Source organism: Myxocyprinus asiaticus, chromosome 13 (assembly GCF_019703515.2).
Source record: "Myxocyprinus asiaticus isolate MX2 ecotype Aquarium Trade chromosome 13, UBuf_Myxa_2, whole genome shotgun sequence".
Lineage (NCBI taxonomy): Eukaryota > Metazoa > Chordata > Actinopteri > Cypriniformes > Catostomidae > Myxocyprinus > Myxocyprinus asiaticus.
This window is the reverse complement of record NC_059356.1, coordinates 12,933,346-12,950,079: the sequence shown is the minus strand read 5'-3', so window position 1 is coordinate 12,950,079 and position 16,734 is coordinate 12,933,346. Positions and strand designations below refer to the sequence as shown.

General features: G+C 37.8%; 1 protein-coding gene across 1 annotated transcript in view; it reads left to right on the top strand.

Moving 5' to 3' along the window:
• LOC127450639 (rho GTPase-activating protein 44-like) overlaps positions 1-16,069 on the top strand; it is a 111,175-nt gene extending 95,106 nt beyond the window's left edge. Inside the window, exons 20-22 of the mRNA XM_051714893.1 lie at positions 6,570-6,715; positions 9,405-9,782; positions 15,039-16,069. Of these exons, the coding sequence (XP_051570853.1) occupies positions 6,570-6,715; positions 9,405-9,782; positions 15,039-15,196 (682 nt within the window). The 3' untranslated portion in view covers positions 15,197-16,069. The remainder of the gene's footprint in view (positions 1-6,569; positions 6,716-9,404; positions 9,783-15,038) is intronic.
• Positions 16,070-16,734: the final 665 nt, after the last annotated feature.

Below are 16,734 nucleotides of genomic sequence, written 5' to 3'. Positions count from 1 at the left end.
ATTGTGCATAAGAGTGCTCTGTTTTTGTATCATCAGTCTCCCCATTTGTTCGAAAGGTTGCAGGAATGTCAGTAGAATTATATTAATTCCCAATGCTTGCTGCACACATGCAGACACCATTGATGTAATAAAGATCAATATGAGATCTTTATTAGGAGTGCTAAGCATCAGCAGGGACAGTAAAAGCCAGTGGTTCTCAACTGGTGTTGTGACCCAAAAATGATTTGCATTGATATGTTCTGATCAACGTGATCAGGAAATCGACATGCTGCTTCCGAATGTTCATGTATGCTGAAATTGACCCCATTCTGCCAAATTAATGACAAGCACCATCTCCCATCAGACATTTTTGCATCAATTTACATGTGTTTAGAGGTAGACTGATATATTGGTTTTACCGAGTAATTGGTGCTAATACTTGCTATTTGGAACTATCGGTTATTTGCAAAAATGTATACAGATAGTTGCAGATATTTTTTCCCCATTCTACAGCATAACAGCGGCCCCTAGAGGTGAAATATAAACAGTCAGTAGCCTAGTTTCCATCCACTTTTCATGCTATTTTGTTATTGACAAAGTGAAAATGCATAAAAAATGTTTGGAAAATTGCCGTCTTCTGCCTGTTTCCATTCAAATGGCCTTTTATCGATAAAAATGGTGTGTGATGACATCATGCCTAAAAAAACACTTTGTTACATAAGTTTTGGTTTATCGCTAAAGAAATCTGCCCTTAAGCCGTTTCCATACAGCAATGTGTGTTTATCGTTAATTGTGCACCTTTCAACTCCCAGATGTCCCTAAGTTATTTCCTCCGAAGTTTTGGTAAAATGGGGAGAGTATTGAGACAATTCATTGAAATTAGACAGCTTACTGTCATTTTAATTTCACAAATAAAAGCAATCAGAAGAGGAGGAATTGCAATCAAAAGGGAGCTGTTGCCGTTCTGATAGGACTGTAATATTGGTCCTGATGTTGCCACAGTTCTGACCCAAAAGCGAATTGTCATGGCCCTGTTCAAGCTGGCAACTTGCACCAAGTAGTGGGGGAAACTTTCGGTCTTAGTATAAGGACCATCCATCGATATTTGTCTGCTGTGTGCACAGCTATTAAAGAAAAACTGATGCGGTGTAATATCAGGTTTACAGATGATACATTCCTGATATTCAATAGGCTATTTTGAACAATCATCTAATCTAAAGCATCGCCATCACAACTACATTATGTCCCGCATATTTGTCTAGCAACTTTTAATGACCAACTGAACTTGACTGACATCTAAAATTAATTTTAGCGTCATAATGTAATTTACATTTTCTGAAGAAGCTCAGCAAATGCGATCCGAAGTAAAGATTTAAAATATTTAAAAGTTTTAAAATGTTCAAAAGCTCGTTTTTATACAATTAGTTGTATAAAAAATAGTTCTGATAGTTTATATTCTTGAAAAAAGTGTAGAACATTCTGAGAATATCATTCAGCTGACTTTTTTCATCTACAGAACAGGGTACGGCTAATTTAAGTAGGTGTAAAGAAAAGGCAATTATATAGGCCTAACAATATTATTTTTTTCCTTTGGTAATTAATTTAATTTAATACAGGGAATTTTGCCAGCATTTTTTCAAAAGTAAGCTAAACAATAATTTTATATAATTGGGCTATACGTTAGTGTTCCAAAAACTGAAGCTTTTCTCCTAGTATTGTGTATTTATTTTTAATTTAAAACATCTTTATGCACAGAAATTATATGTTTTTTGTACTGTGGGCTAATTCCATGACTGCCGTCTATTATTTTGAATGATGTGGAAAATCAACTTTAATAAATAAACGGATGTCTACCATGATTAAATTAATCACAAAGAGTGACCATTAATTTGTTCTCTGTGCACTTGTCGATGTGCATGATACGAGATATTTGTGTTGGCACTCCTGGAAGTGTCATGATTGCAGCATTGGATCTATATGCCGTTAAGATCAATCCATAATAACGTACAATAAATTGGCTTTCAAGGATGTATACCTTGTCGTCATGATTAACACAGGCTAACGATTGGGGTAAATTCTGTCATGTGTAACTACATTTTTGCGTTAATGCCAATTTTCTTGACAAAAAGTGTTTCCAAACCAGGTTTTCGCGACATTTGAAGTATCAACATAGAGTTTATGCGCTAGAGTTAAACGGAAAAATATTATGTCAACACTTGTGAAATTTTAGCGATAGATTGCGTTTCCATCAGTTTTATTTTGATGCGCTAAAACTTTTTTTGGAAAATATCCTTGGATGGAAACGTAGTGACACTTTGTGGGAATTTGTTATATCTGTCTCCAACTTCATATTTTGTGAATTATAATAAAAAAGCTTAATCTGGTGAAATACAGTATATACAGAACACCTCATCTGGTGAAATATAAAGGCTATTAAAAAGCTTAATTTGGTAAATACCTTAATATAGAATATTGTAACGGAGTCAAGTCTCTATCATTTAAAAATAACAGTCACTGGTGTGTTTTGGGCTTATTTATAGTTGTGCACCAAACCATAATTCTTTATAATTATTTTTTTATTCAATTTTGTATTATTTTGGTTAAACAATTAAACTGCATCTGGGATTGTCTTCTTTTTGGACTCTTGTAGCCTCTGCCCAACAGAGTAAGGAAAGACTAAGAAATGTTTTTAACATTCCATAAATATATTTAAAAAAAACTATCGGTTAATTAATTGGTTACCAGCCTTTTCCACCACCTTAGTTATCGTTATCGGCAAAATCCACTATCGGTCGACCCCTACACGGGTTCACCCGTGGCACTACCGAAAGCATTCACTCTTTAAGACACATGTTCGGTTTCCGTGGAAACCAGGGAGTAATCACGTTCACCCTGAGACTCGGGTTCGGGTCACGAGGAAACCAGGGAGTAATCATGTTCACATAAACAGAAGTAAACGTGATTAGGAGGTTGCATTTTCGCTCCAAAATGGTCACCTTTAGGGTTTGGATTAGGGAGTTGGGTTAATAAAATATGCATTCCTGTTGACTGTATTACATGATTTATAACTAAAAATACAACTCGCTTTTGGCGCACCTCTTTTGACTCATTTCACCTCAACAACACTTACTGCTTCGGCCACTAGGGGCAGTGGTTTCGAACTTCAGTACACACAAACCGATTTCAGCAACAGAGCTTTCGACCTCCTGTCGTCGAATTCACAGCATGATCAGTCTGTTCTGATCATAGACAGCCAGGAAAATATGCTAACTGCAAAAAATAAAATACATCTAGCCATATAATTGGGTAGTAGAATAAATAGGCTTATCAACTTTAATCTTTGATATTGACGTCATAGATAGGCTGTGCATTCAGTCAGACTTTTTGGTATTTTGGCGCAAATGCCTCTGGTAGAAGATGGCCAATTTAGGAAAAACTATTTAGATTCCTCTCATCCTTTGAAACCATGAATAAATCTATGCTAGGGGGAAAAAACTACATTAAATATGTGTTTACTTGCAGCAAAGATATACATGGTTGGGCATACACTGCAAAAAAATATTTTTCCTACTGAGAAACTTTGTCTTACTTTCTGGTTAAAATATCTAAACATCCTTAAAACAAGGGGGAAAAATATACTCGAGAACTAGAATGACTTAAGATTGATAGTCTTGTTTTCAGAGAAATCTAACATAATTCAGTCGGATTTATGCTTTAAACAATGGGGTACTTGCCAATGGGGTAAGAAAAAAAAATGGATCAAGTTTATTTATTGATTTATTTATTTACTCCATTGGCAAATATTTTTTATTTTTTATTTTTTTTATTTTTTTTGTTATAATCATAAATGTTACTAAATCTGGTTAGATTTGTCTGAAAACAAAACAAGGAAATATCTCGTAATTTTGCTTCAAATGTATCTTGTTTTAAGAATGTTTAGATATTTTTATCAGAACACAAAAACAACACTCAATAAGAAAATGATATGTTGGTGTTGTATGCAGTTAATGGTAATATCAAAGGGGTCATGAAATGCAAATTTATTTATTTATTTTTTGAGGTCCACTGATAATGTCAGTTAAGTTTTTTGCTCCAAAACTGTTTAATAATAAATGATAATTTTCCAGCCTGTTTCTGGCCTACTGACTGCTCCTTTAAATTACAATGTAAATGCCCGCTGTTCTGATTAGCAAACATCCTGCAGCCCCTCAAATTCAGCCATATTTGAAACTCAATCGGAAGAGAATAAACAAGCTCTCCACAACATTATAAAACTAAATTTCAGGGTTTACACATAACACACATCCAACATTTACATTTAAGCATTTGGCAGATGCTTTTATCCAAAGCGACTTACAGTGCCCTGATTACAAGGGACAATCCCCCTGGAGCAACTTGGAGTTAAGTGCCTTGCTCAAGGACACAATGGTGGTGGCTGTGGGGATTGAACCAACAGCCTTCCACTTACCAGTTCAGTGCTTTAGTCCACTACACCACCACCACTCCTCACAACACAATGCATCCAAATATTTTAAGCTGTTCATTCAAGCACATCAGCACCATAACTATCAAACAGTCATGACATTTGAAATATTCATGAATGAAACTGTTTACTCACGGTTTTGCTGACAAGTCCAAGTGTTTTTTACTGCCCCATTCTTCAATAACAGTTCCTTTGCAAAGCTTGAATCGTATTATGACTGGTTCACAAACAGTCTATACTGGTATTAGCCACACAAACAGTCCACTGCACAGTGAGCTGAGGCGCAGATCGCCAGAAACGCATCCATACGGTCAAAGATGTCCAGCTAGTGCTTGTTTACATACACCAACAATTAAAAATAGCACAGAAGGGTGCAACAACAGCAAGACGCAGAGCAGCTGAATGAAGCAGAATGGAGTCTCCTTTTCTGAGTTGTAACTGACACCGCGTCTTTTAAAAGTGGTCAAAGACATCTGTGTAATGCATGTTATATGCACAAAAAACTTCAAGAAAGTCCAGATGGGTTACCTTTGGTGTTCAGGGACTGTTGGTCACACTAGGCCTGTCTCTCCCTCTCTGTTTACGACACAAACTGAGAACCAGTGGGCGGGGCCAAGGGTGTGTTGACATGTTCTGGGGTGTGTAAATACAATGTTTTGTGACGTCACGAACACACAGTTTTTAAAACGAGACTTTTCAAACAGGTGGGAACTATAAATGCTCTTTTTAGACTGGGGAGGAATTTTTGAGTTCTGAAATGTACAGTAAGTTTTTTATAGTACAGTTACCTCTTACATGTCTAAATATCAAGGAAAATTGGATTTTCCATTTCATGACCCCTTTAATTAATGTAAATGTTTTATTTTAAGGATATTTTACTTTTTTGTACAACAAAAAATGTTGGTACTGTTGGATTGCAACATAAGTCAAATGTAAAATTTGGTTCCTGAAGCAAAACCAGTTGAGAACCACTAGGCCATACTAATTCTGTTGACTGTGTCTCAAAAGCAAGACTATTTGATAGAGATTCCCCACCCCCATCTACACTCATATGCCTTCATTCAAAAGTCCTCAATGCAGGGAACTGCAGCGATTGAGTCATAGATTTGGCGGATACGTTCCAAATATAGCCATATTGATGTTGATATTGCAGACTCATTCTCTGTGTGTCTACATAGCTATAGATGTAGTGGACTCATATGTCCATGTGTGCACATAGAAACAGATTTATCTTCCCCAGAGTTGACAGAAAGGTGCCTCAATAAAGCTCCACATGCTCAGTTATATTAAAGATACATGCTGCGTGTGTATGTGTTTGCTGTGCAAGGGCACTCAATCCCCCTCCTGCTGACGTGGATGAGAAACACACTCGGTGTAAATCCACTTTCACATGTCTCTGAAAAAAAAAAAAAACTTCACACCCACACAAGAGCAAATGGAGAATTGATTTTGAATGATGATGGTGACGGTGAATGTTGAAAAATTCCCTTGTGTTATCTGAGCATCAAAAACAACATCTATTTTGTGTAATCAAGTTCTTTTGGTCCCTGTTGCTCATCTGGTGGAGTATTGCCAATGTCATGAATTAGATTCTCAGGGAACACACGTGCTAATAAAATATGTTGCAGGAATGTACTGTAAGTCACTTTGGATAAATGTATAATTGTAAATGAAAAAAAAAATATTGCAGCTAATGAAGGAAAAAACAGCTTAAACCATGGTTTACTGGTCTTTAACTGGCCAAGATGGTTTCCAAGCCTGACCAAGCTGGTGTTTAGCTGGACTGCAAGCATGACCAGCTGACTAGTGCCAAAAGCCCTCTAAAATCAGCAAAACAAACCGGATAGACCAGGCTGGGAGACCAGCAAACCACCTTAGGCCGGTTTAAGCTGGTCTTTTTTCATCAGGGGCATCAGAAGTTCAGCTAGCATACCATAAATTTAGAGAACATCAAAACCAGCAGCACATCCATGTAGTACTAAAACCGCTATCCTAATGTTTCATTGGTAACAATGGGGAAGTGTGAGGAGTCCTTGTACACTGTTTGTCATAATGAGATGGTGGGCGCAGACTGATGGCAGGCAGTCATGTTTGTCTCTCTTTCCAGCACTCTGAAGAGCAAGGAGCTCTCTCCTGTGATTGGCCACAAGGCTATGCAGGCGTCAGGAGCAACAGTGCCCACTGTCTGCGGTCAGCAGAGCAACAGCCAGTCTCCACACTCGGCCGAGCAAAGCCCCCACACCTTACGCAAAGGTTCGTCCCACTGGGGTTCCTGTTTAATGATTTTAATAATTTTATTTATCCTGAAGTGTAAGGATAAAATCCTTTCAGGCCCTGTTTACACCTGGTATTATTGCAATTATCATATCAGGTGATCCAGTTACAGTTAACAGTTTTAAACATTAATTTGAATTGATTTATTTTGTTATTTTGTACTTGTAGCGTTCACATCCTGTGAGGATGATGATGTCATTATTTATGACAGAGTTTTTTTTTAAAATTTTAATTTATGGAATTGCACATTGTTTTAATGAGGGGGAGTTATGATGGTAACAGAGTTGACACAAGCTAGATAATAAATACTAAATACAAGCTTTTATTTATTATAAACCTATATACTTATATTTATTAAACATGTTTTTAAATAAAAATGTGCATATTTGCCAGTACCCAAGAATAAGTTGGAAACGCATGTCTAGGGACAGGTCAAAAGGCATCATCATAAAGAAATACAAGTCTGTATCTTTGTCAATATCAACACACATAAGAGAACAATAGCAATCTAATGTAGAACTGTCTTTTTACACAAAATAAATATAGCCCAAAACTGAAAAAGAGCATAATGTCTGTTTTTCCTTTTTTATTTTTTTTATTTTTTTTTTTTATCCTCCAATTCAATGAGGGCAAAATTTGCCTTGCTTATCCTGCACACATTCATTTGCACACAGGAGCCAGATATTTGTGCAGATAATAATCATTAGAAACGGTGAACAAACTGTTTTGATGATGTTCAGGATTGTGGACAATGTAGAACCAAACACTGTCAGGATATATGCATAGGCAAGTTCAGTGACAATTCCCATAATCTTTTTACGAGCACTACAGAATAGAATGGAGAATAAAAGCACATTTTCCTATGTATTTTCTTTAAAGGTTCGGTTTTCATCATCATTTTGCCTCTTTTGAAAAAAAGTTTTGTGCATGTGAGCTGACATCACTTCTATAACAGCTTTTTTTTTTTTTTTAAGTCTGTAGTTTAAACTGCACCCAGCAGCTCAGCAGTTTGCGTAAATACATTTGAGTGAATAAGACGCGATAAAATGTGCTCACCCAAAAGTTGCTGGTTCGTATTTGGAGAAGAGTGAAACTGTCCAGACAAGCTTAAACACACGCGTTCCTCCGGAACTGGACCACGGATCGTTTGACGGCAACAGATGCTGTTGCACGTGTTGAGTGTTGTTAAACTCATCGCTGAGTTTTGCGCAGAGAGTGCTCGGATGTTTACCGCGATTTTATCAAAATCATTTGGAAGGTCAGATAAAAGTGGTTGAGGGGCCAGATCAAATCTCTGACTTACATTAAATAAAGACATTACATCATACCGGGAGACTCTGAGAAGTGGTGGTACGCAAGAAAAACTGCCGGTACTCTGTAGAGTAAATTATATAAGTGCAGGTACTGCGTACCACTGCGTATCGCCCCACTTCAAGCATTGATTTTAAAGCTTAAAAAAGCATCCAAAAGTGTCATAAAAGCAGTCCAAGTTGTGGTACTTCCGTGTCTTGTGACCAAAAGTCTTGGCGTCATGATTTGATGTTACTGACGTTTCGCCATATTGGATTTATGCTGATCACATCAATTTATTAATGATTTGGTTTGATTTGAGAGTGAAAAACAACTTAAATTTAAGTCTGTTTATCGTACAAAATGATTGTATGCCTTCAGAAGACTTGGAATATGAGTCTCATGGACTATTTGGGAGCTTTTTAAGCTTTAAAGTGAGTCACGATCAAATGCTATTGTATTGAAATCAGTGATTGCAACATTCTTTAAAAGATATCCTTGTGAATTCCATGTAAGAATGAAAGTCATACGGGTTTGGAACAATATGAGGGTCAATAAGCAATTTTTGGGTGGACTGTCGCTTTAAGAGTGTAGGTAAGTCATTGTTCATTGTGTTTTTAGTTCTGTAGAGGTCAGTGAGGCTTAGAGACCAAAACAACAACAACAATAAAATCACTAAACATATACAAATATGGAATAAAAAATTTATTTAAAAAAATGTATAGGATTTTTACCTAACACCCTGAATACTTTTCCAAAATACACTGCAAAAACATTTGTTTGTTGGCTTTAAAGGCTTGTTTTCCTTTAAAAATACTATGCATTCTTAAAACAAGATACATTTACTTTACAAGGAAATTAAATATTAAATATTTTGTCTTGTTTTCAGAGAAATCTAACTAAATGCAGTGACTCTAGTGAGGTTTATGCTTAAAACAAGAAACAATTCAAAGGGAAAACAATTTTATTTCTCTTACCCAATTGGCAGATTTTTTTTCCCCCTTGTTTTAAGCAAAGTTTACTCATTTTTGTCAGATTATGCAATTTTGCTGATCAAGTAAATATTTCTTGTTTTAAAAACAAGACAAAATACTAATTAAGAAAATATTTGTTTTGCTACATGTACATCTCATGCAAATAAATTGTGTTTTGCTATTGTTGTTGTTACTGCAGCAAACTATCTGTAGTAGGTCTTATGTTTTATTGTGTTCTGGTTGAGGGATCATTTATGTCCCTGACTCCAATTTCACCTTTACTGTATTTCTATCCACTTGCGAACACCCAAGACGGATGTTAACACCATGTGTAAACAGGGTTGTAGAGTCATTAAGGGTTACATGCATGCAAATTTGATTTTGTCTTCTCTCTCTCCCTATAGCCTCAAAGAAACTTGCCCCTGTGCCGCCCAAGGTTCCCTACTGCCAGTCGGGGGTGATGTCAGACCAATCCACAGGTCAGCCGTCTCCGGTCAGCCTGTCCCCCACTCCTCCAAGTACCCCCTCCCCTTACGGTCTGGGCTGTCCTCCTGGACACGTGTCCGCTTCTTCCCCTGGCCAGACCCCGTTAGGGGGACCCCATTCATTGTCCTCTCCGCCCTTTCTGACTGGTACACTCACAAAGTCCCGGCCCACCCCAAAGCCCAGGCAGAGACCCAGTCTGCCCCCTCCCCAGCCCCCCACCGTCCCCCCTCCAGCCCCCCAACCCCTGGAGCAGGGTCTACTTGACGGATTGTCCCCCGGGGAGAGCATGTCCACAGGTAAACATGCCTCAGTGGCAACATCACGAGTGGGGGTCCAGCATCCCTCTCTCAAACTGTCTGTCTCTCCGTCCTACGCAGGCGATGGACTATAAGGATGCGGTCCCCTATGATAATTCGGTTTAACCTTTATGTCTCATAATATGGGGTGCCTATAGATTCAGTTACCTTTAAGATGTACAGTACAGTATACTATTATTTTATAATTACTGAATGTTGCATCCTAAATATGATATTCTAGTTCTACAACTTTAACAAATTTATGAAACAAAGGGAATTCACTCCAAGCTCAGGGGCGTACTATACGTTTGACTGAAATGTGAAGTGTGTAATTTTTGCGCCACTAGCAGCACCAAAAGGATTTGCAAAAATAATGCCTTTTTTCAAATAAGTTTCCCAAAAACTCTCCCTTCTCTCATTGTTTGGACAAATAGGTGTTCACCACTGGTTTAGCCAAAAGTTGACATGTTACCAAAAGTAACGTTTTGAACATGCAACAGAGCCACAGTGTTCAGGAAAGTCAGCATACAAGTAGTCTAAAAGCCTCAGACGGCGTGCCCGCGTACCTCTACAATCTGTTCACTGACAATGTAATGCATATTTAGTACACCAAAAAATGGCAAGCACTAGCTGCCAGTTCCTATCTGAATGGATGGCTTAACACAATTTCTAGGAGTTAGTGGCATGAAGTCTTTGAAATATACTCAGTTTTGTTTGAGGCACTTAGTAGCAAGTTATCAAGATATCTACAAGCAGAACTATAAATACCACTTTTTTTCTTACTTTTGTCTGTTATTTAATCCGTAGCTGTGATGGACTTTTTGATGGAAACAATCTACACATTATCTGCTATTATTTCTGTGCGGTCTGTACAACCATTTACGGAGAGTGCCGTGCCATAATTTGAACACATATTTTTCCATGGAACTTTATTATTGTGGTATAATCCTTTTCAGATAAATCAGCCTGTAACATTTAAAAACAAAACAATTTGTGACTGGTCGCTTTATTTGTCAGACAATTTCTTTCTGTTTAAGTGAGTGGTTCTTGGGAAGAATAACCAGCAATAGAGCGCAACAGTGCCCGTCCACTTTTTCAGCCGTCTTGGTTCCGGCTGTATTTTTCCCATTCATTTTAACCATAGGGATTTTAATAAAATCCTTCTTAAAAGAGTTCTAAGAAATGAACCAAATCAACAAGCTCTGCTGTGAATCACAACATTAAACTTTGGTTTGAGGAAAAATTTATTTCTAAATCGGACAAAAAGACAAAGGAACAAGACGTCTTTCATGAGGGCATGAACTACAATCCCATAAAGCATTGCGAATGATGTACTCAAATTAAAAATGCTGGACGAATATAAAACTATTTATTTAAAGTTGATTATTAGTATAAAAACAATATATTTTCACTTGCTGCAGTGCTTGTTTAGCCACCTTTGGAGGTTTTAAAGGTTTATAAGTTACTGTTCAAAATTAATTTGCCTGTGGAAAAAATAAATGGGATTTTTACTTCCAGAACCCGACTGTTGCACTCGTTATGGACCACACTCTATTCTGAAATCTGCATACATGAGATTAACCTACACTGGAATTTTTTGTTTTTTAAATGTTAACGTAAAAATGTGCTTCATGTTGTAACATCTAAATTAACTTTCTTTTCTTTTTTTTCTTTTTTTATTTAGTCAAAAATATTATTTAACGTCTGAATCAACCTGACAACATTAGAAGTAGCTCCTTTTTCTAACACTTTTTTAGTGCACAAATGGCCTATTTATAGTTGTTTATCCACATTAAACAGGGATAGAATGAAGTATGTAGCATAAAAAATATTACACACTTTACCTTTAAAGGGATAGTTCACTCAAAAATGTAGATTATCTTATTTACTCACCCTCATGACATCCCAGACGTGTATGACTTTCTTTCTTCTGCAGACCACAAATGAAGATTTTTAGAAGAGTATCTCAGCTCTGTAGGTCCATACATGTGAATGGTGTCCAAAACTTCGAAGCTTAAAAAGCATACTGTATAAAGGAAACATAGAAGTAATTCATAAGACTCCAGTGGTTAAATCAGTGTCTTCAGCAGCGATATGATAGGTGTGGGTGAGAAACAGATCAATATTTAAGTCCTTTTTTTACTATAAAACTACACTTTCACTTCCACATTCTTCTTCTTTTGTTTTTTTGGTGATTCGCTTTCTTAATGCATATCGCCACCTTCTGGCCAGGGCTGGTCAAAGGTGGAGATTTATAGTAAAAAAAAAAGGACTTAAATATTGATCTGTTTCTCACCCACACCTATCATAATGCTATTGAAGATATACATTTAACCACTGGAGTCATATGGATTACTTTTATGCTTACTTTATATGCTTTTTGAAGTTTCAAATTTCTGGCAACAATTCACTTGCATTGAATGGACCTACAGAACTGAGATATTCTTCTAAAAATCTTCATTTTTGTACTGCAAAAGAAAGAAAGTCATACACATCTGGGATGGCACGAGGGTGAGTAAATCATAAGAGAATTTTCTTTCTTAGATGAACTATCCCTTTAAAGTTCAGTACCAGCCCTGGTTATAGTCTTAATGTCAGTGTGAGGCTGTTTCCTCTCAAGTTAGGTTCTTTGGTGTTTGTTTCATTGTCTCATGTGAGGCGTGTCTGTCAGTCATTCTCCTGAGCACTGATTGATGTGACTCTTTTATCCCCTGTCATCGTTGTGCACCTTGCAGCTGTGTGAGGCCAGGGACTGAGTGTGGGCTGAATGTGAGGGGGACATTTAGGGTAAGCCAGACCCTGCAGTGCCCGTGTCATAGCCTCATCTCACACCGTCTGGCCTGGTGCTGTGGCTGAATATGGGGCCTTCTGCAACCTTGCTCTCTTTCTCATATCGTAACACTCTCATTTCTTTCCAAGTCGTGGGGCTGTCCTTGGCTTCATCTTCCTGTCAGTGTAGTCTGTGCATGGTGTGAGACTGGTTTGTGCATGGCTTACACTCTTACTATCAATAGCAACATCACATATTTGCTAACGTCGTCGCTTCTGAAGTTCATCTCAACGCCTCGGGCCCTGACCTCACATCCTCCATGCCTACTCATGCCCCCTCCCAAAAGCCCCACCACCGCAAACTCTCTCCAAATCGAATCCATCGCAGAGCGCCAATGAAGCTCTATGCCATCCGCGTCGATCTCATTCTTACACAGGGGAGGTCATCAAAATCAGAATACAGTCCACCAATCTGCATAGTCCACTGACAAGGTTCTTACTGTTACCACGTGTTCACTTTGCAACCACCTCGTTGTCTCTGTGTGGAGTTTTTTTTGGTCATTGTGATCAGTGTTGGGGATTATATTCACACCGAATGTGTTCTTGCACTGAACAAAGCTAGACGCAGAGCCACCAATAGAGCAGAACGCAGGTGTCTTGAGAGGTGCTTTTAACAGTTAAAGTTCTTTTTAGACATGGCATCTAAAAAAAACGCAGCTCTCTTGGGTAAGATGCTGAAAAAGCAGCGAAACGTGGCACAGTGGTCAAAGACATCCATCTAGCAAATGTTTACATGGGAAAACTATTGACTACGGATGGACGCAATAACGCGTTCAATGTGGACAGCCCTAAATGCATAATTTTTTTAATTTATGGCATAATACTAGAGTTACTTTTTCAAATAATTAATGCACATTGCTATTTTTTTATGGACTATTACAATTGGAAACCTCTCCTTTTCCCATATTGTAACTGCAACTATTGTAAGTTTTTTCTTACCCAATTGGCAAATAGATTTGTCTTGTTTTAAGCATAAAGTGCGCCAAATTTAGTTAGATTAAGTTTTAAAACAAGCAGAAAGAAACAATTTATGCTGCTTAGGTTTTGTGTAAAGAGCCTTCAACTTTGCTGTTGTCATGAAAATCAGCATATATCTTGTATTAAGACCACAACTGGCAACTTTTTGTCAGAATTGTTACATTCGATTATGCAATGCATTGTTTCCCGCAATTTTGGTTCCTCCTGTGTTTACATTTACAGTATGTCGCCTCTCTGCCCCCCATTAAAATGCCCATTTTCATGGTATATTTGTCCTTGTATCAGTTAAGTTTTCAAAACACCTGCTAGCCAAGTGTGGTGCGGCCATTCTGGAATTGAGAGGCTCTCAGCCAGTTGACGGTGGGAAAAAAAGTAACGCAAAAGCTAAAACATTACTCTTTGTAAGAAGTAACAATGTAACCGACTGATCATGCTGTGAATTCGGCGACAGGAGGTCGAAAATCCTGTTGCTGAATTTGGTCTGTTTACCGAAATTCGAGTAAGTGCCCCCAGTGGCTGAAGCTGGAAGTGTTGTTGAGGTGAAACGTCCACAGAGGTGCCCCAAAAGCGAGTTATATTTTCAGTTGTAAATGATGTAATATAGTCAACAAAAATACATATTTCATGAACCCTACTCCCTAACCCTTAACTAAAGTAAAAAAATATATATTTTAGAGTAACAAAGCACCCGCCAAATCACGCTGACCATTTTTCATGTGAACGTTACTAGTTCCTGGTTTCCATAGGACTAGAACCCGAAGATTGCACGTGTAACTTGTTACCAGCAACGCCAGAGGGAGGATAAACACATTTTAATTGACGCAAAAAAGTTCTGTTTGGGGATTGCACGTCAGTAATTCGGCAGTATATGGGCACAATTTCCGGGTACATGGACATCCGGAAGTAGCATGTCGATTTCCTTAGATCATGTTGTATATAACCTGATTAATGTGTTTAGGAGTAACGTGTGTTTCTTATAAAAGTTGCGTTCCCCAACACTGATTGTGGTGTGTATGAACTGTTATTGTTTCTGTTATTTTACTTTCTACAAAAAAAAAAAAAAAAAACGACAAAAATCTTTATGTATTACTTTCTATTTTATATTACCCTAATAATGATTTTGCACTGAGGCAGGAGAAGAGAGCACTAGTGGCTTCAAATGAAACAGATAACTCCCTTTTCTCCCCAATGACTCAATGTGACAGAATCCCTGTGTAGAATGCCCGGAAACGATCTTATGTGCCCCTCTCCTGCTACAACACACATTAAACACCCTTCGCTGACTATGCCTCTAACAATGGCCTGGGAACTGAATCTACTTTTGCTTTCTCTCTCCTTTTGTCTTTTTCAACATCCTCATCATCGCCACTTCCATCGTGTCTCTCTATGTTTTAATGTAAACCTGTCTTTGTCACATCTCTCTGGCCATAATTTTCCATGATACTCTAGCAGATCTCTTCAGCTTGGAAATCCCCTCCATCAATGTCAATCTAGACAGCCTGCTGGACGAGTTCAGGGTGGTCCCATGTCGGAGCTCCTTGGGCGCGGTCAGCTCTCCGGACAGGGACTCCGTGTCTGAGGAGGAAGGCCAGAGCACCACGCTTTGACCCCTGAGCCCACCCAGCAGCTTGCCAGCAGCTTGCCAGCCTCGTCCGGAGCTCACCCGATCCTGCTGTGGCTCCGCCTGGAACCCCACCCAACACAAACCCTGGAGTCCCACCTCACCGGCACCACAGGAGAGGAGATACAAGATGCCAACCACACAAAAGGTGCCATAATAAAAGCAACAGAATGGATTTTGTTCAAATTGCTAGTGGAGGAACCTGGAGTTTTGTCTTATAATCCCTGTTTCTCTTTGAACAATTCTGTCTGTTTTGTTTCATTGTTGTGGTTGATTTATTGGGATGTTTTTATTTCTGCCTTATCGCAGCTGCAATTACAATACAATGCACATAGGAAGCAGTTTGCTGACTTTAAAGGAACCTCATGCACTTTCTTGTGCTGGAGGTATGGAACTAAGACCCACACTAATGGTGAAGAGTGGGCCTTCTATGTTTTACCTACAGGGTCCAAGGATATGCCATGCCATACTCTTTGTAGATGACTTGGTGGCATATAGCATGCAGGTTTATTTAATTCTAATTTTGCAATTTGTCTCATCCTCTCTTTCTCGCTTTCTTTCACACAACCCCTCTAACCTAAACACTAAAGGCAGTACATCCAATTATTCTGATTAATAGTTAAACTGGTGTGCTTTTATCTGTCTTTGTGCAGGAAGGGAACACTCTGAAAAGTTCACATTACAGTTAACACACAAAATAAATTCTGAAATTAAGTGTACTGTAGTTTACCCAAAAATTTTATTTCTGACATCATTTACTCGCCCTCATATTGATCCAAAAAAAAATTCTTATTGAATCTGGTCCGAGGCCTTTTATGTTTGCAATTACACATGCACATGCTCCTGAACACTCAGTGTTTCTCTTATTTTTGATCTCTCCCATTCATTTTCAATGGCCGGTCATTTTTGACCGGGAACACCACAAGTGTGACTTTGTGCCATTTTGTACAAAATTAAAGCATTTCAAAACAAACTTCCTGGTTAAACATTAAAGCACACAAGTGTGATAAATAGTACAGAATGTTTTCATATTTTATTTAATATTGCCAAAATGATCCACAAATAATGCTTTTTTCACTCAAAAACGGTCAATGAGGCCTACGATCAATAAGCTCCAAAAAGAATGACAGAACCTGTGCTAATTAAAAGACATCAAGTTGGCAAAAAGATCTAATTTCAATATTTGGTGATAATATAGCATAATGAATGATTTATAAGCAATTTTTATAGGCCGGTCATATTTGACCAGGAACACCAAAAGTGTAAAAAGGTGGAAACCAACTTTTTTTTTTTGGGGGGGGGGGGGGGGATGTGGTACCTTGTGTGAGCAAAGTCAGTAAGTTTTAGTCCAATAAACACAATTTAAACATCTGTTATACACATAATTACACTCAACAATATACAAATAATAACATACACTGTACAGTATATATATATATATATATATATATATATATATATATATATATATATATATATATATATATATATATATATATATAGAATGTACAGTATTGTACTGTA